The sequence below is a fragment of the Styela clava genome, chromosome 10 (genome assembly GCF_964204865.1).
Source record: "Styela clava chromosome 10, kaStyClav1.hap1.2, whole genome shotgun sequence".
NCBI classification, from domain to species: Eukaryota; Metazoa; Chordata; class Ascidiacea; order Stolidobranchia; family Styelidae; genus Styela; species Styela clava.
Genome location: NC_135259.1, coordinates 6,079,199 through 6,102,533, shown reverse-complemented (window position 1 = coordinate 6,102,533; position 23,335 = coordinate 6,079,199). Strand labels below are relative to the sequence as shown.

The 23,335-nt window shown below is 33.5% G+C and overlaps 3 protein-coding genes across 3 annotated transcripts in view; 2 read left to right on the top strand and 1 right to left on the bottom strand.

Moving 5' to 3' along the window:
* Window positions 1-478: 478 nt before the first annotated feature.
* LOC120337646 (heparan sulfate glucosamine 3-O-sulfotransferase 5-like) lies at window positions 479-2,805 on the bottom strand. The gene is made up of 5 exons (XM_039405504.2): window positions 2,615-2,805; window positions 2,454-2,527; window positions 2,194-2,351; window positions 1,708-1,882; window positions 479-1,216 (listed from the first exon to the last, which is right to left on the bottom strand). The coding sequence occupies exons 1-5, from the start codon at window positions 2,760-2,762 to the stop codon at window positions 632-634; spliced, it is 1,140 nt and encodes a 379-aa protein (XP_039261438.2). The 5' UTR covers window positions 2,763-2,805; the 3' UTR covers window positions 479-631.
* Window positions 2,806-5,245: 2,440 nt separating this feature from the next.
* Window positions 5,246-12,832, top strand: LOC120337833 (inter-alpha-trypsin inhibitor heavy chain H3-like). Its single transcript, XM_039405728.2, has 15 exons — window positions 5,246-5,334; window positions 5,403-5,444; window positions 5,714-5,805; window positions 6,369-6,497; window positions 7,047-7,180; window positions 7,260-7,391; window positions 7,497-7,628; window positions 7,980-8,124; window positions 8,980-9,154; window positions 9,612-9,732; window positions 10,312-10,435; window positions 10,891-11,083; window positions 11,230-11,363; window positions 11,445-11,533; window positions 12,131-12,832. The coding sequence occupies exons 1-15, from the start codon at window positions 5,289-5,291 to the stop codon at window positions 12,189-12,191; spliced, it is 1,749 nt and encodes a 582-aa protein (XP_039261662.2). The 5' UTR covers window positions 5,246-5,288; the 3' UTR covers window positions 12,192-12,832.
* A 10,041-nt stretch (window positions 12,833-22,873) lies between these two features.
* LOC120338059 (reversion-inducing cysteine-rich protein with Kazal motifs-like) overlaps window positions 22,874-23,335 on the top strand; it is a 30,630-nt gene continuing 30,168 nt past the window's right edge. The window contains exon 1 of the mRNA XM_078116896.1: window positions 22,874-23,090. Coding sequence (XP_077973022.1) covers window positions 23,024-23,090 — 67 coding nt within the window. The 5' untranslated portion in view covers window positions 22,874-23,023. The remainder of the gene's footprint in view (window positions 23,091-23,335) is intronic.

The following is a 23,335-nucleotide window of genomic DNA, read 5'->3' as shown; positions in this document are numbered from 1 at the left end:
GATTACGCAAACTCTGCTACTGCTTGGTTCTGCTGCCCCCTACAATGTGCTGCCCGGAGCGTTTGGCCCCTTCGGCCCCCTCTAGGCACGCCACTGCCTGCCAATAAGACGAGTAGTAAAATCGCATCAACATCGGAATCTCAAATTACCATGCAGTGACATTTAAGCGGTCGCCGCCTTTGCGCATTGGTTAAAATAGCCTATAATGACTTTTTCTTGAGTTTCTTTAATCTAATTGGGGTCAACCTAACTCACGATTGCGTGCACCATAGAAGAACATTACCGATCTAAAGCAACACGGCAATGATAAAAAAGTGGGGATGCTGTCGCTAAAGGTATTTGGTATTTTATGGTACGAATTGAATAATAAGGCGACACCAAAACAATTATCATACTCGCCTAATAAGACTACCCCCAAAATCAGGTCAAAAATTTGGGCCTAGAAAAGCGACTTATTCGCTAGGAAATACGGTATATATATTAAAGTTTCTTTGATGTAATACATAGTAATGGCCGTTTAATCTGTGGCATTCATAATCTAGGGATATTCATTGATCGGGTACCACGAATACAATAAATGAAATAAGAGACAATTGCTCAGCCAATACAGGTAACAATGCTATGAAAAATTCTACCAGTCAAATGTCTTTCCTAGAATGTTATACAAATATCTGTTATATGGGTCATAAAATTTTTTAAGCTTTTCAAAACTACCAACATCAAAATCATATTTTTTGATGATAGATCGTGTTCGACCCTTTGTATTCTCTGCACAGTAGAGTTGATTTTCCCAAGAACTATGAGGTATAAGTTCGGAACGAAAGTTGTAGGTTTCATTCCACCATGGCCGCAGGCAAAAGAGACCAGTCTTTGGATGCTTTATGAAATCATTCTTTAAAAATACCTTTGGGACGTTCAAATATTCTTGAACTTTCTCTAATACACTTCCAGGATCAGTTAAAAAGTCTTCGCCGTTCAATATTAAGAAGTTTTCTGGAGGAAACACTTTCAACCATCGCCTTATAAAATAGGCGTAAATACCATATGCAAAGCTGAATTTTGGCTTGTCTTTCCGAAGAGTTTTTATGACGTCAGTCACAGCGGCGTCATCGTCTTCCATAGATAAGGTTGAAAATTGCTTTTGTACCGGATAGAAATACTTGTCAAAGTACTCTTTAAATGTACTGTTACCAGTTTTGTTGTCCCGTCTTGTTCTCTAGTAGAAAAATATAAGAAGCTTATAACGCAGATAGGTATGAATAAAAATATTTAATTAATCTCTGGATGATAACATAAAAAGACAAACTTGATATAGAATTTTTGCCATTCAAAACACATCAAATGATAACGTTGCAATTTTCTTAATCACCATGCATACATACACGATATTGAGTTAATATGAGTTTCAGACCTCCAGAAGTATATGCACCAAGATGGCGCACATCCTGAACATAGTATGCATACCAAGTTAGGGTTCAGGTTGTGCGCCATCTTAGTGCACATACTTCGGAAGCGCCGAGGTTTCTACGAATAGTGCAATAAATACCAAGACAGCTGATAGCCTATCTACTAAAATTGTCGATAAACAACATACTACCAGCATACTGAGGCCAGAAGTTTGAACTATACCGGTATTCCTATTTATATTATAGTTATTCAGTTGTTTAGAAATGCTTTCAAAAAGCAGGAAAATTTAAAATTACTTACTCGTTGTGCATAATCTGAGAATGCCCGATTAACCGGATTGCACAATAACAGTATTAATTTCACGTGCGGGGAGTCTCGTTTAATAATATCCGGTAGATTATCTGGTAGAGTAGTGAAGTAAGCTGGAGTCTTCTCCATTATCAATTGATTGTCGCTGGCTGTCGGCAGTGCATTCCTATAAGTATATTTCATTAATATCTGCAATTTTGTATGCAGTGTAGCAATATTGTGTAGTTTGTTGAGCTAAGTTGAAGGTAATTCCACAATGTAGAATCAGGCTAATTGGAAGCTTTTCAAGTCATAAGTAAGTATATATGATGCTAGACCACATAAGCCCCTAAATGTACAACCTTTATCCCAAACGAAATACCATTATATGGAACGTATACAATATTCATGAAGCCAAGAACAACAGAGAAAGAGAGAGTTTATGCTGTAACAACATGACTAACGGTAGCTTATTCCAGAATTTTATCTGAAACTTACTTATAAAACTCGATACCCTTTTCAACGTCTGCAGTATCATAGTAGTGCATTTCTCCTTTTCCGATTCGTATGAGTGGATGCATTCTCAAGAAATGCAGCAATGGTCCTGTGCCACATTTTCTCACGCCTATTCCAATGACATCCGGCAATCTATGTTTCTTTTCATAATGAAGGCGAAAATGAATAAAATTAAGGATGTAGGAAAATATAAGGAAGAAGAAGGGAAGGAGATAATAAAAGATTTTGTGTTTACAATATACCTCTGATTCAGAAGGTTCTACTATCTTTTTCCACATCTTCCTGCGTTTTTCTAAGTCACTCGCTGTGTCCCCTTCTATTAAAACAAATATATTCGAAAATTACAATAATTTTAAACATTATGAGTTTTAAGTTAAGTTGTACAGTGTTTTCAATATCTTACGTTTCAATTTTTTGAAGTTTTTCGAGTTTTTAATTTCTTCATATCGTTCTGCAGGAAGTCGGTTGATAAAACAAACATTATAAACAGAATATATTGATATTACCAATAATCCTGCCGCTAACACTATTTTTCTCGCAGCTTTATACATTTCAAATTGGTTGACGAAGAAAACCTTAATATAAAAATATGTTACAAAACGAAATCATTCATTTTGAATGTCAATTTTATTTATGAACGATAAAGTTTTGCAAAATGAAATATGTGGCAATTCACAATCTCTGCGTGACTTACAACATTGTGATTGTACTTTTATACAAACTTTCTATTCTGTCACATATGAAAAGCTTTTGATTTCAATTTTATTTTCCAAAATATACCCTGTTTTCGCCATTGAACATTAGCTTTTCCGCAGTATAAATTTCATTCACAATCTCTGAGTAGACGATAGAAAATAATTTTGATTAACAATATTGCCTTTCACTACCTCATACTACCTCGGCTGCGTTTCTGACTGCTGTTGATTTCACTTCTATTTAACGTTCATATTTATAAATTCCAATTGATCATATTTTGGAGGGTAGAAGTTGATCAACTATGAGGCATTGATAACTTAATAATTACTCACATTTCATTTATGAATCATGCTTCATCGAAGACGAATGTCGTCATCAATTGATTTTTAGTCTGGAAGGCTAAAATTTCCTTTCCCTACGATTTGAGCATTGCGGAAATAATACAGTCATGATTGAATTGATCTGCAATCACGATTTATAAATATATTTGTCTGGTCCAACATGTTCAATCATGATTGGAGCAACTGTGATTGCGTGTATCATGCTCGCTCAAGAACTTACACATATATTCAGATTGCATTAGGAAAGGTAGAACCAATGCTTTGACAACTAAATGGTGGATAGTTCGTTTCGCATGAAGGAAATTCTTGCAGTCTATCTCTGTCAAGCTGTCAATATTAAACAAACAACTTTTAATTGAATGAATAACTTCTTGCTTCCTATATTTTCAATGTGGAATTTTACTTCAAGCATTTTACCATATAGGCTTTCTGCAAAACTTGATTGCAATAAAATATTTCTCGAAAAAGCCACTATTTAGTATTATCTTTTCCGCAGTACTAATTAACAAATATTAAGCATGTACAAAAGTAAGCTATTGTCATTTGAAATAACCAAATTTAAACAAACTCTGAATCAGCTTTATTCTTTTCATCTACTTGTAATCATGAATTGACAGTGCTCAATACAGATTACTGAATTAGTTAGATGGGTTTGAATTAGAGTAGAAAATAGAATACCTAAATATTATTGTAATATTCCAAAACGTTTAAAGCTCTTTTACGAAAACAACAACAGTGAACGTACGATATATCGAAAGTATTAAATTAGCGATGTGAAGACTAGTTATACTACGGTGTTTTATTTGTACTATAAGGTGGTGATTGTATTGGTATATGGCGAGACAACGATAATAGTGTTTACTGAGAAGAAAGATAAAGGCAGGGTGTCAATTTTTCAAATTCAAAACAGTACATAAGGTTTAATTCGGGAAGGCTGACATGCATTTCGCACGGCTCACGAATTTTTACAAACGAATGACAAATATTCCTACCAACGAGTTTGACTCCTCGTTCTAAGCTGGGGCAATTCGTTTAGTTCGAAATATAAAGTTCGAAATATTTCTCCTCTAATTGCCATCGCTCTGCATATTAGATAGGCTAACTATAGTTTTTTTCAAAACTATATTAAATAAACGTCGTCATTAGCGTATTTTCCGGTGGAATATCAGAATTTCGATCATTAGTTAACAGGTCAAACGCAATATTCCTATGTGGAGTTAGCCAGACTGAGATAGCTTCGTGATATGCATCTCTATGTTTGTAATGTGATTGCAAATTATTTTATATCTGAACCCTGGAGATGATAGCATAAGATTTTGATTGACGTTTGCCATAGAATTGCATCATTGTGTGAGTTGTTTTGTCAAGATGGCTACATTGTTAAATTATCATCAAAGCAGGTTCATTTCACGTTGAAGTTTAACCTTACTGTCTATTTTCATTGGTGCTTGATTGGCATACTAATTGTCAACTTTGTGCCACTTTAAAAAAAAACCCAATTTTCAGACAATCCGTTGAAATGTTTCCAGCATCATATTATTATTTGTCACAGTTTCTGACGTTTATATCTGAAGGTTTGCATTCAAATGTAATACACCATCGTTGATTTCAAAAGAGTCCTGTCTAGATTCAGTAACAGATATAAATAATCTAAAATTGCATCCCACGCGAAATTTGTGCATTATAAATTGAATACGACTTGATGGTGGTGATATAAACTTACGAACTGGGGTTTTCCGAAATGGAGAGAAAACAATTATAGCATCCTATTACCAATAATATAACATAACTATCGCACGCACATGATGTTATTGATAATAACGAGTTATAAACCTTGTTGTTGATGGAATTTGTTCAGTTTAGCAAATTTCAATTCTCGAGTAGTGTTATGTATGTGTTATGTGTGCATGTATGTGTATGTGTTATTTACGTGTTATAGGCAGAAATAACAAATTTTGTTTATGAAAAGATCGTTGATTGTGTTGAAATGCAATTAATATTCCAGGGTTCATATAAATAAAAATAGTCATATTAAGATTGATGTCTCTAGAAATGTTTGGTTGCATTCTTCATACTGTCATGTTCGGTAAGTTCTATTATATTGTCTGAAAATTGAATGGTTTTGTTGTTAATTGTTAATTTTTACTCTTTCAGGATTACTAGTTTTGACAAAAGAAGGGGACACATACGAATTTCGTGAGTAAAGCTTATATTAGTGTTTTTAGTTCACATTTTGCTTCATGAAACTCAAATTTATGACAATTTTTTGACACTCAAAATATTTTTTTTGACAAAAATATTCATAAAGACGGTTAGTAGATGATACACACCCTATATTATGTTGATCATTCGATAAATAGAAAAACAACATTTAACAGAACTATGTCTATAACACTGCTATTTCATTTCAACTATTTATCAAGTAATTTTGCTTTTGATAATCAATTTTAATTAAATTAAAACAGAAACTACGGAAATCACGACTCAAATACGATATCATGTTGCCAAAACAAATATGAACATTCAACTCACCAATGATGAGAATAAGACGGTAGAGGTTGGTAATTTTTTCTTCTTGAAGTTGTATACGAACAGATTTACTAATCTGTATATTCTGCGGGCAAAGGAATTGTCAGAAAGCTATGGATTCTCGAGTTAAAGCAGAATTTGAGAATGAGTTTTAATTTTTTTAATTTTTTAAAGTTTTGTACAACAAAAACAAATTTGTATCTTAATCGTTTGTGACCTCACAACATTCTGATCCGTTTGAAGGTTTCGAACAGATATTTTCTGGAGTTCTGAAATCCTTCGGATATATGTCGGTAAGTTGCATATCATGATAGGAAGTGCTGATGTAGTAAGCAGTTCATTACACACAGAATCCAAAATATCTAATACCAGTGCCCATGTAATGAAACACAAAAAACAGATTATGATTTTCTTCGACTTCACACCAGTATATATATATATAAAGTGTTAAGAAGTAGATCCTGTTTGCTCGATATAGAAATTTATAAAATTGTTGGTGTGAGCATATACGAAGAGCGAACTGTTTCTTCTCAGCATGGTTGATCTGGCCGTTCTTCTTCATAGCACGATATTATACTTCTTATCATACAGGCTAAGCTATACTTAATGCCTCCCATCGAAGCATTCTTTACTGACCTTAGTATGACAATCGGCAATAACAGATATGATGCAACATTGAAAATGAAAAAGAGAGCGCAAAACCAAATGTATGATGGAACGGTATGGCAATATTTAGAAATATCATATCGAATAAATTATTTACAAGTTTTTATTAAAGCATTGCTGATCGTATCTAGCCGAGAATTCAGATTCATAAGGCATCATAAATATCTACTACCTTGTTTCTTAATAAAATAAACTTCAAAATAGGCTATATAGATCATTTTCTATTATCGAAATATAAGTACGAGTATCGGTCAATTTCCGTTGTAGCGGGGTACAAATTTTTATTTGACTACAGCAGTTTATTATAAGAACAGAAAATACCTGGTAAATGACGACAGTAGTACAGTGCATTGGCACCCATTGTTGACTGTTTGGCAATAATGTTATTTTATCATCTATTTTAAAAAGTTTAAATCGTTCGGCAGCCATAAAACTGATTTCACTGAATAAATATATTTTGATTCGAAACAACAAAACATGAATCCTTAGCAATAAATATATCAATGTCACATCAAATATTCCCTCGTATGATGCTGCCAAATTAGGCTTTCGGACATAAAGATATAATTAGGACTACAAAAACAATTTTTTATTATTATTTAGGTCTTACTGGAAACATGTGAGAAATGGTTGGAATATGATGATAGTGTCTACATGTTGATTGTTAACGTTGGCTCTCTAACAACCGCGAATCTAAAACTAACATATCAACAAGTATTGGAAAAAGTTAACGGAAAGTATAAAAATCATCGTTAATTCAAATTAAAAATATGACTTATTCAATCGTAAAATATTTAATATAATTTTGTAACTCAGGTACGAGTATGAAGTCAGTGTTGTGGGAAATAAACCAACCCAAATGCTGGCAGTCAATATAAATATCTGCGAAACAAGGAATATTGAACTCAAATCAGTTTCAGCACAAAATGCAACTGTTACTCTCCTCAGGTGTTTATTTTTTTTTAATTCCAGTTCGCTTAAATGACATTCAAATGTTTATGTCGACTAAGTTTTTGTTTTTACATGTATTTTTACATTGTTATCTTGTTCTAGAGATGAACAAAATGCATTAACAATGAAAATTGAAAATGAATCTGGTCAGTTTACGAATAATGGAGTAGACAGATTAAAATTAACTTACAAACTAGATGGAGACGAAGAACCCGAAGTTCTTTTAGGTCATGGGTAAGTTATTTCGATTTCTATTAATACCTATTAGTAGCTAATAATTTGACAATCAATAACCGTGAATTTATATTAAGTTTCAATATGTCAAATACCCAACCTGACCTAAATATCTGGGAATAGAGTACCACCCTTATATATATAAATGACTCGATGTGTATTGGAGGCAATAAAATACGTTTCAACAAAAATTTTATAAAAACATAATAGCATGCTTCGACAATATTGAGATTAATTTATGGGATGCCTTCTCGTTTCCAAGCAATTCTCTAGTTAAGCTGAAAAGAAGAAGTTACTCAACTATATAATTTTTTAAAACTTGTTTCATAATTTTATGTTTTTTTAACTCAGACATATTGCCTATTTTGGCCCTGAACTATTATATCCCCCACGAATGATAATGTTTGTTCTGCAAGCTAATTACGAAAACAGTGTGAACAATGATCAGCGAGCAAATGAAGCAATGATGGACGTACTTGATTCCATGACTACAAAGGTAAGCATGATCTTCATTCAAACTTTATTATTCAGCAAAGGAAAAGTTTTGGGAGATTTTTATGTACATTTGCTCGAAGCAAGGTTACAAACTCCAGACTTAAGCTTGAAGGAGCCGCTGCTGAGTGAGTTGTAACTTTGTAAACGACCAAAAAATCAACATGATTTTTAAAAGATATATATATATATATATATAGGAAACATTGCTCAGAAGTTGGCAGCATGTTGATTTACAAGAGAATCGAACTAATTATTCTAAACAATAGTGCAAATGCAGCAGCCCCGTGGAAGGGGAATTCCATACAGCGGAAGTTATTGTAAAATATTTTGTCCGAGAATATTTGCTGACAGGCGGGAATTTTCACAATGTAATATTATTAACCTGCATCCGATTCAGTAGAACCACAAAAAAGAGTGTTTATGAAAACAAGGGTCGAAAGTCCAAACTAGCACTTTCAGTTTGCACAAGACACAAAGACGATGACAAGGACTTTTTTAAATTAGAAATCAGTTCGAGCCAATCCGATACACTGATAAATTAGTATGTATCATAAGATAGTGTACTTTTGTACAAATATTTTTTCATTCAATCAAAATGAAGTGCTTGTAACGAGACTTGCATAAACTGGATCATTCTTCTGATTAGCAGCATCTAAAGGAGGTTTTGAGGGGATATTCACAGTTCCGTATATGCAATCTTTCAATACTCAGCTTAATGAGATGGTCATAATTTTATTGTACTGGGCAGGGTTTTTCCAGAGTCCATACTAACGAACCAATTCTTTAAAATGCAAGCAGTTCACTTATATGTTTGGAGCTATCGATTTTTACATTTGCATTTTATATATTAATTCAGGATCGCATAGGAATTTTAAAGTTTGGTCATAAGATCAAAAAATGGAGAAAGGGAAAATTATCAAGAGCTACTCCACGAAGCATCAGATCAGCGAAAAAATTTCTTTTGAAAGACCATAAGTCATACGGAACAAAATACCCGGACGCTTTGGAGCTCGGAGTTAAACTTCTAAAAGGTTTAGTTCATAACAAGCAATTTTTTATTGATTGAGTATATTTGCAGTTGCAGTTTTAATATGCATTGTACAGATTTGGAAATACGTAGCCGTTTTACCAATTTGATGATTTATGAGAACTTTTTAAAGTCTCTTTTCTGAACTATTAATATGACAGTTTGCTTTATAATTTTTGTCAAAACAAGGCTCCCGACGAGCAGTACTAATACAAGGAATGCATTACAAGTGAACGCACATGAAACCCTTATCGCTATGCATCTAACATACCCTGAACTCGATATAGAAATCTCGTGCCACAACATTGCTTCCCCATTGGTCTAACCATCGAATCCACTGAAGCGTATCGAAGGTTCAAATTGTGACAACACTGTACTGATGGGAATGATAGGATTCTTTTATTTTGAATGATATTGATTAGTAGTTTAATGATGTAATGCAAAGACTATTTTTATTTTAGATGCCAAAAAGAAAGTACCCATTGATCCATTATTCGACTTCGTAGTTGTATTTGCTGATGGACGCACTAGTTCGCGTTCTGGAAGAATAGTAAAAAACGCTTGGTCGTACAACCGTGCAGGGTAGGAACTGAATTTGTTTAATTTCAATTATTCACTTAATTTCACCATGAGTGCCTGGAAAGAAAGACTTGATGCTGTTCAGTCCATTAAAATTTTTTGGTGCTTGACGCCAATCCTTTTAAATAAATAATTGCAATAGCGGGTGAAACACCAGTTAACGAATTCCTCAATACCTCCCGCAAACTCGACGAAGACTGCATTTTAGATGAGTGTTTCTATTTTAAGGGTCATCCTAGCTATACTTTGACTTTTCTCCTTATCTTCAATGCTCCAGTGATATTATATAAAATTTGTATAAATAAGTGTCTTCAACAGAGTAGAGAGTGATTTAATTGATCGATCGAATCTAATCCGCATATATAGTTAAAACGCTGCTTCAAACAAGACCGATTGTCAAGTCCACACGCCCGTCGACAAGGCGCTACAAATGTTCAAATAAGCAAAAATAAAATAAGGTAGAGAAGATGTAGGTAATTATATTATCACAAAACTAATTTATTTTGATGAAATTGTGGAGTAGCACAAAATCTGATAGAAATATATATTTTCGAAGCCCATCGAAACTATTACATTTTGTAGGTTTGGGATCCACACTCTCCAATACAAATCAAGTTTTTCCTCCGATGCTTTGGATATATTGGCTGGACAAAATCATGGAACTTTTGCAAAACTTTATAGTAAAGGGTTCGATTTTACTGCACAGGTATTATTTGTCCACTGGAATTTGGTGTATATTGGTTATCCAATGAAAGTACTCTTTGTATCAATACTGATAGCAGTTTCCATTTCCAAACCGACACTGCCAAGAGAAGTTCTAAATACAAAGCTGTTTATACCTGAGATGGTGCCATTTTATCGTCAACATCAACATAAACGATCGCCAAAAATTGCTGCATGAATCAAATCCAATCTTGATCTTTATATTCAATTTGCGCTTTTTGACGTCATATTCCATGATTGAATACTAAACCATTTTTTTCTCTTGTTTTCTTGCTTTTGTCAAATCTGAGAAAGAACGAACTTGCCAAATCCAAGTTGTCGACAAATTGGAAGATTGGTATTTCTCATTCATTTGTCGAATAATTAATATCAAAATACAAAAAGCATTCGATTTGTACAACCTCAAAGTAATATATTCATTGACCCATATTATTGCAGTTCAAGCAACATGTAAAGAAAATGGATGAAACAACCGCTGGTGGACAACCCTTAGAGGTACATTACCCCGGAGGCGTATCAGATGTCATTTCTGTAAAAACACCTCATGGAGGGGTTTTTACTCGAGTTGGAAAATTCAACGCAAGTTCGACAGATAATGGGGAACCAAAGTTTATAACACTAGAAGCTCAGAGTAAGTTCAAGTTATTCAATTTACCATCGAAGTGTAAAATCTTATTTATTACGTAAACTTTAAACGAATACTGCGTCTAGATTTATTTAAGGTGTGCAAAAGAAAACGCCACTCAGTCAGTGAAATAACAAATGCTTGTGTTATAGTGCCAAATGTATCGTTTAATACTGCAATGAAACCCAAACTGTTTGATGTGGAAATGCAATACTTACGTACATGCGATTCAGATATTGAAAACATGGATGAGCATCCAGTCAGAACAATGTATCGCATTGCCAAGGTGAGTTGAATTTAAATTTTGGCAGCTTAAGTATAACACAAAAAGTACAAAAAGTGTATATTAAATGTGCTTCTATTACAGCTCCAGGAAGCAATCTTCAACGCAAAGCGAGCTCATTACAAAGAATTAAGAAGAAAGACAAAAAAGATTGCATCTGGCTTGGCTTACGAGTAAGTTTCATTAATGGTTATAGTTTTTAAAAATACTCAAACACTAGTAGCGTCACTTTGCACACATTTATGACTAACCGCATTGGTTGACAATGAAGCAGTTTATCATACTACACTGACGGTAAATTTTTTTTCATCTCTAATACTCACTACTTCACCTAGGTTGTAATAAAATAAATGACAATGCCAATGAAGGATTTTATTTCTTGCAAAATAGTATTTTTTTACGTATATGTGGCTTGTTTTCAACTTTTTCAACTTTGTTTGGTTCAATGGAGTGAGTCATTCTTCCTATGTCTTATGCAATTTTGATAGTTAGATTTATGTCTTGTAATAGTTTTTTATTAGCTCATTGTTAATTTTGCGATTTTGTATATAACTTTTTGAATAATTTGACTCAATATATATCCACTGTTTCTTGGTTTGCATTATTTCCCATCCTCGTGTTGTTATTGAAAGTATGTGCGTAAGGTTCTGTTTTTGTTCAGTGAATATTATTACACCAGAATATTTGAAATCGATTTGACTTTTTTCTATTAACAATGCGTTATCATTAGGTTTAAATATAGTAAATATTATCAATTTCATTATTTTTAGACTGAAATTGGTGTCTCCGTACACTTCGCTATTTCTCACAACGAATTCAAATGAGAATTAGTCTGGATAATCGGCCAAGAATCAGTTTCCATCTATCTCAGCTGTCAGTTTGTTCGTGAATATATTATTTAATTAAAAAGCAAATAATTGCAACTTAAGTTTGTATTCTTCGAAATATCCGTGATCATGATTAATATTATTGAATACATTGCCATAATTGTGGCGAGGAGAAAAGTTATAACATTATGCGCTAGACTGGCTAGAAGGGTAAGAAAAATCTTTAAATAAGTACCAGAGAATAAGTATATATGTGCATAAATGCAATGCTATTATGTTATGTAAGCTGTAATGCTGCGATAAAAAAACAAGTCAATACTGAAAATAAAAATCAACCATATACATAATAATATCACAAAGAATAATTCCAATTTATGCTCTACATCCAAACCTTCAATATAAAACATTTTGTTATTCAAAAATACTAACAACTTGACTTAAAAGCGTAGACTCGATTTGAAATCTTCCTACCTCTTGAGGGATAACCTTTATCTCACCCGATTACGAATCCACATATTGTTTGCATTATTTTTGAAGTACCGGTTATGAATACCAGTGTAAATACTTTTCAGGGTAATCAACTATATCGAAGTATAGTGGACGGAAATTAGCTTCGTGTGATCATTTCAGGGTATTTTCGTGACATATAAATATATATTACTAAAACTTCGGCGCTCCAGAAGTTTATGTACCAATATAGAGATAAATTTTTGTTCGCTTACTTTACATCAAGTTGTGTAAAGGGGCTGAAACCTATAATGAGCGGGGGGTAGTCTATATTCACTTGGCTAACACAGATAGTCCCCGAACTCGTAATAGAACTGAAATAAGGAAAATCGGAAGGTTACACACACTACGGGAGTACCCTTTTTTCTCTTTTATCCTTAAACTATATCTGATGTCGTATGTTTTTATGCGTAAACAAGTTAATGGGCGACAAACAATAAAGCGGTAACATCGTTTATACGTTTGGCAAAGACTAGCCAAAATTGCAGTATTTTTATTCTTTTCAATGATACAAAACGTAGCCAATGAAAAATCGTATATATAATAGTCCAGTAGACCAATTAGATGGCTAAATCGTTTGATTGTGGTTTCATACCAGGTATGCTTGTTTTACAGTGACTAAGCATAGATGTCAGTGCTGAATTAACCATTAAGCAAAACAAGCACGTACTTGGGGCACCAAAGGAAGGGACACCGTAGAAATTTCCAAAGACGATTTTCCAATGGTGCCTCAGTGTTTAATGGAACAATTCGAATTGGTCAGACGACACAGACCTCAAAAATTGTCCAGTTGAAATAAAATTCTCAAGTATCATCATAGACCTCTCCCATCTCTCAGAGTTTGTAAGAATAACACTTTTTCAGAAAACTTTCATGCAAATTCATCATAATTTGGCTCTCAATCAGTAATGATTACTAAAGCTTACATATTCAATTTCCGAAACACTGGTTACAATTTTATATTCGTTATTTTTTTATATATATATAGTGCATCAAAGCACTATCATACATTTTATGTTCACGCGTGCTACGCAATTTATTAACACAGTAATGGTGTAGTTGATACGAACATTGGACCACCCTAAGCTTTTCTGTTGTATACTAAACAGCGTTCATGGCCACAGAGAAGTGTATTCGATGAAATTCAAATAAACATTTACATTTAAACAAGTTTTTTCGTAGCAAATTAGGCGTAAATTTTCCTATAAATATGCATAGAAAGCTTGCTATTGTTTAAAAAATTTAGTCGTAACACAGCCACGATTTCATTTTATTTCCATTCGGACGTAACCTATCACGTGAAGCAATGCAGGAGTGCTAGGGTTGAAATTCTAAACATCTAAAAGTTTATTATATTATGTTTACATATGTATCAAGCATAACAAAGCACGTCAGGTCAAAACACCTAAATATGGTAACTAACTTATTTGATAAAATTAAAAAAACAGCTATTAATGATCCATCACACTTATACATGTATGTTAACAACTATAAAGTCAGGCCAAATCATATTTTAATATGAATTACCTGTTATCGTATCACAATACATTTTTATGCAACATTTCATTTGAATACTCTCCCTATTTAACAGAAAATCCATGTTCAAATTTAAGGACACGATTGTGAAATATTACCAACGCAATGACAGCAAATTTTAGCCGAATGTTGTAATAATTGTGTTATATTAATTATGTTCGTGAATAATGAAGGGAACTAAACTTGAAGCAAGATATGACAAACCACACCTTTACTTCAGGTATTAATTTGATTAGTTTTCTCAATTTGTTAGGATGAAGAGACGCCTAATATCTATATTAGGTTGAATGATGCTATAAGAATATTGGTGATTAATGTGCAGTACCAAACGCCTCAATATACACTACTCTTGAAAAAATTTAAAATTGAAACGAGTTAATTTCAGTCAAGTTCTTTTGTAGTATAGGTTCCATGTTGCCAAGAATTTTTTTTTTTATGCAATTGTCTCTACCGGGATAGATTTCCACCCAAGTCGATATAAAATGTTAATCAAAAAATGCTAATCAATACTCCTTTCGTGGTTCAGTGGTCTCACTGGGTTTCTTCAATCCTGCTCTTAAATATCCTTTTATGTAAATTGGGTAAAAGTATTGCCACTGGACCCAGTAAATCATATAATTCTGTAAACACAGTGGTAGGATTGAATTTATTTCACATTCATTACTTTTTACAAATTCCTTTCTTTGGTTATTGGAATTCCTAAATGTGTCATCTTTTAACTTTCTTTAAGATTTGGTCATATGCGCCACGCTTTGGGGAGTATATATAAATATCAATGCTTCATGCATGGTTGTGCATAGCGGAATTATATACAGTGTACTTCCTTTAAATTAAATGTTTTGTTTTTGCATGATTTATTTCTATTCAACGTAGGTAATATACCACATTGACCATGATATCCACCTGGAGTTGATCCAATCTAACGAATAATTTAACAAAAGTTTGCTGACACTGAAAAGTCAATATATTCATTGCCTCTTTTCAAACAATTTTTGACATCGCTGACTCCTTTGGAAATATGTACCATGGCAAAATTGTCAAGTAAATGATTGACATCAGGTAATAGTCTTCACTCGCTAGATCGTAGCAGTGATTTATCAGGGAGTGCATTTTTGACGCAATTGGGCATTAATTTGAAAGCGTAACAAAACGTGTACAGTAGTTATATTTTGTGGCATGTAGTAGTTAAGTTAATATATTCTGGATGGAAGTTAAATTATTTTGGATAATGCTTATATGTTTTGGACTGATGAGGAACACCGGCCGCAACAATTCAATAAAAACAGAAGTTGTCTGCAAGACTTTATTAGTTTGAAATATAGATGATACATCATTGCACGATATTGAAACTGTGTCTACAGCCGAATCCTAGTGTCTGAAAATTCTAAATATTAATTTTTATATTATTGTGACCCCCAACAATAACGCTATTTGGCAGTCAACATGCCTTTATAAATACAAATTCTGTTTCATAATTCCAAAAATTTTGAACTAAGCGCGTTTTTCGTTTAAGAAGCAGGCGTACATATTATCTACTTGACCAAGCACATCAAAGGTAAAATTTATGATTTTGGGTTAGCGTGGACGTATTCTTTCTTTAATCGTCATCACCACGTAAACAAAGTAATATCTAAACTGTGCACACGTTGACTTCAGGTTTGTTATCCCGATCTATACGTATATTAATTTCAACTAAACTACGCTAATTATTTAAACTGTAATAAGAGTCGGTAAAACTAAGGTACAAAATATGTTAAAAAAGTGGTCTTGTAAACTCAAAGTCACATTGAATATACTGTACATAGATATGAATGTCCGATTTTGTCCACGAGTCACCGCTTCTTAGCGGGTATAACCAAGTGGTTTAGGCCTCTTCTCTTATGTACAAAACAATCACGAAATTTTGCTGAACCTAATGGTGTTCAACGTGTTGGCGTGAAACTTCATTGTCGGCATATTAACCGACTTCAGAAGCATATTTTAGAAAGCTTCCGTCGTCATAAGAAGTGGATAGGTCACGAATATTTTCAATATACACAATTTCCAAATATTGCGAACAGAACTATATATACGGGAAACTAAGTCATCATCGCCTGAAAAACGTGCGGAAATCAGAAAACACAAAATCGGATCAATGCGGTCACGGAGATATCAGGTGCAATCCATTTTCCATACCAAACATAAATAGTGAAATTTTCACCCTAGTCTGTCAAGAAGCCGTAAACATGGGTTTGTACTTTATTTATCTTTCAATGGATCCGTGCCTATGTACCCAAAATCTGGAGTAAATTTGAAAAATATTCGAATATTTGAAAAATTTTATACATTTGTGGACAATTTACTGCATGCCTTGTCGGAATTCAATGACTTCGCCCATCTTTAAAACCAATTTTGTCTTCTTCACGCTTCATTGATCTTGTTTGAAGACAACGCGGCATATTCTTCTCGTGAATGAATGTATCTGACAACGATGAAACATTTTTCCATAAACTATACTCGATGAATACTATATTGATTCTTATTCAGTTTAGTTAGAAAACAAATCCCAAATCTTATATATTCTCTTCATATCTTTGATCTCCTGTCATGAAGGATTAGTCAAACTGTTTACCATTAGCAGTTTGCGGTAACCGTTTAATCGGTTCAGTTGGTAAATATTGCGAAGAATTACATCTGGATTTTTGAAATTAATTGAATATACTTATTTTATAATTATTTAACCTTATCGACTAACTGACGAACGAATTGACTTATCAACTCGTATTTCAATATATACAGCTTGATTATCATAAAAAATGAGAAAATTATACATAAAACTAGTCTCCACTAGACTCAAATCGCAACCCTATACATCATATATCACATGATTACCTGGCGGTATTCTAAATGAATGTGTCATACAAGAATACTAACGTCATTTTAGGATAAAAATCTAGGTCATCATTTTTGCCACGTGACGTCATTTTGGTTAAAATACCGTAAAGTCATAAAAACCTTAAATATAGATTTTTATGAAAATTCACTTCGAGTTAAGCCACACCTAAGAAAATAAAATTACTCAGAATATGAGAAAACTCCTATCAAGGTGATAAAGGGTGCCAGGATTCATCGAGAAATTATTCGGAAGTATATTGGCAATATAACCGTCTGGACATACCATTCTTCGTTGTCCTTGGAGGTAATCGGGCCGCGTTCTGAGAAACAGGTCAACGGAAAGAAATGTCTTACAACTGCTGAGTTCTCGAGGAAATTGCTTGGTTAAATGTACGCTTTTGAATATAAGTATAAAATTATAATGAACTGCCAACGATTTATAGTATTTTTACTGTTCTCGAATGTTATTTTGAAACGAATGATTTCTAAAACGCGGTGAAAATAAAATTCCATAAAATAGCTACTTATCATCATAACTACCAAATAAACAGTTTTCCGTGACCTACAGCTAACAATGTTGCTGACAAAGCAAATAAAAACCCTCCGTTTATCAGTGTCGTCTGATAACACGGCAAAAATATACAAAACTTGTTTTGTAAAGTGGTTACTCCAACGTCTTTAAGACGGCGACTTTTGATAAGACACACCTGAGATTTGCGGATGTTTACTAAGAGTAATAGGACGAAAATTTGGCCGATTCAAGTGTGATCCAGCAAAAATTTCAATGTTCCAAAGATGAAATAGTTGCTACTTTAATTGACTGGTTCAGTCAAAGGGAAATGGCATTTAGGATGCGAATCCCCTTTCTTAGATATTTAGTAAGGTACGATTGGCCGACTAAAAAAAAGTATTTTCCTAAGAGTATTTGATTCTTTTATAATCTAGTTTTAATGAAAGCAAAACTTACTTGCAACGTGCGATGAGTAAGAAATTATTTTGAGAATTTCAATATAATTAAAAATATGATGAAATAATGAACTTCTGAATATTGGATAATTTTCCACCTCGTGAAGAAAACGGCACGACTACTTAACTTTGCTTGGAGACGAACTATCGCGAAGATAAGATTGTCCGTTCATTTACTTAGAACTAACCGCAAACAATGGAAGCAAAGTAACCATGTAATGTTTGCATAAAGGATTTCTAGGGATCGTGGACACAGCTCATGAGGCTTTAGATTAGTTTTAAGTTCAAGAAGAAAAATGCAGTTTTCTGCAATTTAGATCGAGCATTCAAGCGTGGTATGGCTATAAACTGAATATTTTGCCTTTTGTCGAATATGGTCGGTCGATTCATGGTCGATGGATTGTACAACGTTTTGCAACAACGCATGGGCAGCAATTAAATTGATAGTAAAACAATGATAAACAAGTTACAAATTTTCACAAAATATCCCAATTTCTTCTGGATTGGTAAATAGTATAACCCGCAGTATGAGAAATTACCACGTGATTCTGGTTTGAATCAGATTGGTTCAGACTTTGCGACTTTTCTGAACTTATCAGAGGAATTGACATGATTTTAGAAGTCCTAGACTCGAGCAATGCTAAAGTTAGGAATCCCACAGATATAAGTACAAACCCAAAATGATATTCAATTGAAGTTTTCCAACATGAGGAAAAACGTACCTATGATTTAGATAACGGTATTCAACAATAGTTTTTATATTCTTTAAAGAGTTGATGACTTGAAATGATTTTAACGAGATTAATATTCTCTAAATTTACACTGAGTGTGGCTCCAGACCCAACCCGAAATATGACGTATTTTTCAAAATCGAAGCCTATGTGTTTTAAAAAATAGATTATACAGTGAAAATCTGTGCATATCTGAATGTTCATGCACTTTCACTCATATGAATTTAAATGAAGTATTTTAAACTCCTATACATTTGCACTCATCGTGTCCACCAACGCTGACATCCGCCACGATTGGCAATCTTTAATATATACAATAACTTGCACAGAGGGTGGCTAGTAGTTGGTTTTCATTGACGTAAGATGAATAATGTAGATATCATTTTACATCTACGCGCAATTCTCAAAGGAAAATAGAATTCAATCTTTATCTAGGAAATGGGACCATTAGTAAGTAAGTAACTTTCTATCGATTTCGTCGGCGGTACCTTAATTGAGAGAGTAGAATGAGAGAGAGAGAAAGCGGAGAGAAAAAGAGAGAGACTTAATTTATGTTTGTGCAAGAAAGAGACTTGGAAAACCAAGCGCTTGCAAGTTGTGAATAAAACTTCCATGCCATTCCTATAACTCGGTTCGATAATAATAGATCAAAGGAATATTGCTATCCTAAACCATCGACATAAATATTTCTTTTCCAAAAGCGTGCAGTGCAGGCGTCATAAATAGGAATGTGGCCGCACTTATGCAGATAAATTAAATTGTTAACACTGCTGAAGCCACATCTGAAGGATTTTTCACATATACAATTTCTATAGTGGGTCCCTGAAGAGATATAAAATTAATGGGTTTACGTAATTGAACGCAAGCAACATTGCAAGGATGGTGTCTTTATATTTTTTAAACGCATCACTCCAATTGCAATAGCATTACAGAATATTATATCATACTTTTGAAGATTTAGTCTGTAAAGAATGAAAACTTGATATCACGTGGCTGTCGGAAGATATCGGTTGACTCTAGACTTGGGGTACTCCAAGTGAACACCGTCAGTATATCTATTTTAACCTCATGTCATTTTCACAAATTTTATATTTAGTATCATATTTTCTATGCAAAAAAGGGAATAAAAATAAGCTATCTGAAGTATGCTTTATTTAGGCAATTTTATTCTTGTATAAAAATTTTGAATATTGCCTTTTGAGTTATTCAAAATTGATATTTATCCGCACTGAGGTTAAAAACTGATTTGAGTTAATTTTATATTTTATATAGAAACCATTTTTTTGTGGGATCCATCATTCTGTCATTCGCATCCTGGTCATAAAATTAAATAGCCGCTCACCTGAACAAAAATTCATTGGTGGCATTTCCGAATGTCAAATAAATTGAATAATTTAATTTCTCAGTCCCAAAATTACTACTTGATACATTGGAAAATAGCCGACGCATTGATCTGTGAAGTCCTGTGGATTAATATTTCTCACTATATAACTATACCCTTCGTCATTTTATCATTGTGTTGAGTTTCTACAGTCGCGAAAATTATTTTTAAAGTATCAATTTGGAATATATGCGTGACGAAAACACATAAAATTGCTGGGTTGAAATTTATCAATAATATAAGTGAATAAACAATATATACCAACCACACAGTCAATTTCATTAGTTTACGGATCTGTGTGTCTCAAAAATCCGACTGATCGAAAAAAAGTTATTTCGTACAAATAATATATAGTAATACCGGCTGAATAATTTGCTTAGCTATGTTGTATAGAAAGTGAGTGATGTTGAGTTAGGGTCTTGATTAAAACAACTTGAACTCTTTACCCTCTAGTTTAGGTGTGGTTTTAAAAGATTCGATGTTTTTTAACTTTATCTGGTATGCTGTATTTCGAATAATATCCTCGAAAACAATGATTATAATAGAAACCGACGCGTTTAAAATGTTGCTTTCGATTGGATATATGATATTAATGGGTATATTTAAATAGGATGTTGGCGAATTGTTTTCTACAGCGTTTGAGTGACAGCGTTTTTTTTTCAAAACAATTTTGAGCAAAATAAATAATCGCCGCGGGACTAAATGAATAAAGGCACATAGCGTATTTGATTGGCATTGGTTATGATACCACGTGATGATAAGCCGATATTCATTGGTGCGACATTTAGCTGCTTATTTAAATTTGATTGAAGACTTGCGGTCACGACTGTCAAGCCGTCATATCATAAAGAAATCAGCTAAATCACGCACGCTCTTCCTTCTTAGGTTGGCAATCTAGTCGCGAGATAATTCCCTCATGAAATTTTTTTAGAGTGTCTTCTGTGATGGACAAATTGGCGACTGAAGGCGTGATTTTGTTCCAAAAAGAATCAAACGAGAGTCATTTATAACCTAGGCTTGGGGTAACACGGAGTGGTAAAGAACGACGAAAAGAGACAGCGTCATTTTTCTCGCGAGTCGCAAGGAAGACGCTCTCGTTCCCCGTGATATTATCCCGCGTTTGCCGACGTAGGCCATTTATTTTAGACTTGGTAGCTTGATAACTGTACGAAGCATATATAAAAGGTTTAAGTCAAAGTGTGAGTGAAAATAGAAAAGAGAATGGAATTTTTTTATACCAGCTTTTTGGAAGAATCGGACTAATAGAAGGTGTTTCAAGTTAAAATATATTTTAGGTAACGAAATTGATTTTCACATTAGCAAATTTGTTCGTGGAGTTGGAAGGTTTTTCGATTTTTGTGTTTCTCGAAAATTCTCAATTTAGCAGCGTATATTGGGAATTGCAATATAACGATTATATGACATTGTATGCACTGGAATTTAATTTGGTGGTATTAGAGAGTATTATGTGTTAGAACTACATAGATTCGCCTTTCTTGGTGAAACAAAAATATTTTCAACCTCATTAAAAGGGTCACACAAGTTGTCGAAAGCGATACGGTCTCCTTGAGAATGTCATTGGGTTAGACATAATTAAGGTGACTGCCCAATTATACGATACGGTACACGGTAGCATGTGTCTGACAAGCCAGCCTGCGCAGATAAGAAAAAAGATGAATACAACATTTCTAGCGGTATATTTAGTGTCAAAATAGTGATATTCGCACCAAGAAATTGTTTTATGTAGATTATGGTCCCATGGCTTGTAAATATATATGACGATCTTCGGTTATTAACAACAATAAGAAACAAATCAAAAGCAAAATATCTGAGTCTGATAAGATTGCCGGTGGATATCTTCGTATGGTCCATTAAAGCGCGACACAACAATCTGTGGCGTTAATTTTACTTTACAGATTACGTGTTTAAGATACCGGATTGTCTCATTTATATAACGAAGGTCAGCTATTTTATAAATAAACTGGGATGGATAGTCGGAAATTTTAATTTGTGAGGCGATTCAGCTTCGATAATAAAAAAGTTTAAAATCTCTCTAGCTAATAAAAGACATATTTTGGAAATGTTCGTGGTCAACTTTTTTCAGGTTGAGTTAATTTGGTTTAAAATCTGTTGATTTTGCTTAGCTCATTAGCAATTTTTCTAGTCGTTTTCCAGACTTGAAACACGTGCCCTCAGTTACAGTTCAAAAGCTGTTTAATATAGAATAAATTTTGTGGATTTTTGAGGAACTTGCGGCTGAGTTTTTAGACGAATTTAGGTTTTTAGTGTTATCAGTGAAAGGGCCACATCAAAGAAAAGTGGTTTCTTTCTGAACAACAACTTCGACGAATTCAAACTAACCTTTTTTCGATGTAATCGGTGTTTAGGGACAGCGGAATAGCAGTGTATTCTATGGTTGAGGTATTCAAACGTAATAGAAACTGGTTCTGGAAACTTTAAATAATATGGGTTGTTGTTTAGAGGTGCAAGGCTCGCCATAAAATCTGCTTATCAGTTTTATTATTACAAATGCATACGGACTCAAAACGTAAAGTTATGTCTTCAAAATAAGACTTTCTTTTGTTAGTATTTGTTATGTATGTTATCCGTGATATATGAACGACCAAAGATGTGTTATGTGTAAAATAATTCTATAATTATAATCAACAAAAGTTTTGTACTTCCAGCAGTTTTCAATAACACAGCTTAGCAAATAAAGTTGGCTGTAATATCAATGTTTATATACTTTTTGCAAATCGCTTAAGTCTTTATTTGAACAAGTTTATTCCTCTGGATTACTCGGCGGCTTACCAGTCGTGCGATTAAAGACGGATACATGAAATGATGAGCCGGAAAAACACTTCGAGATTTGTCCGGACAATTTTATCTTTGAACGTACTGATTACTGGTAAATATCACACTTAATTTTTTGTAGGGATAAGTGACCCATGCCTGACAGACGCTCGTGTTATGGGTTAGAATAAAATATATCTTTGAGCAAATACTGCTTATAATAAGCTAATGAAATTCACAGTGCAATATATGTGTCCATAAAGTTTTTCATTCGCGATATGATATAAAAACGAGCGGGCAGCGTATTTTGTTAAGTAACTTTCATTTTTTTTCATTTTCAATAGATACGTCTTCCAATTT

What these genes read in the sequence shown, in the direction of transcription:
- LOC120337646 (XM_039405504.2), bottom strand. Translation starts at nt 2,762, where the DNA reads ATGTATAAAGCTGCGAGAAAAATAGTGTTAGCGGCAGGATTATTGGTA. An exon ending in AAACTTCAAAAAATTGAAAC is followed by an intron (nt 2,528 to 2,614) that starts GTAAGATATTGA and finishes TTGTTTTAATAG; the next exon opens with AAGGGGACACAGCGAGTGAC. An exon ending in TAGAACCTTCTGAATCAGAG is followed by an intron (nt 2,352 to 2,453) that starts GTATATTGTAAA and finishes CATTATGAAAAG; the next exon opens with AAACATAGATTGCCGGATGT.
- LOC120337833 (XM_039405728.2), top strand. Translation starts at nt 5,289, where the DNA reads ATGTCTCTAGAAATGTTTGGTTGCATTCTTCATACTGTCATGTTCG. An exon ending in TCTTCATACTGTCATGTTCG is followed by an intron (nt 5,335 to 5,402) that starts GTAAGTTCTATT and finishes TTACTCTTTCAG; the next exon opens with GATTACTAGTTTTGACAAAA. An exon ending in GCATCTGGCTTGGCTTACGA is followed by an intron (nt 11,534 to 12,130) that starts GTAAGTTTCATT and finishes CATTATTTTTAG; the next exon opens with ACTGAAATTGGTGTCTCCGT.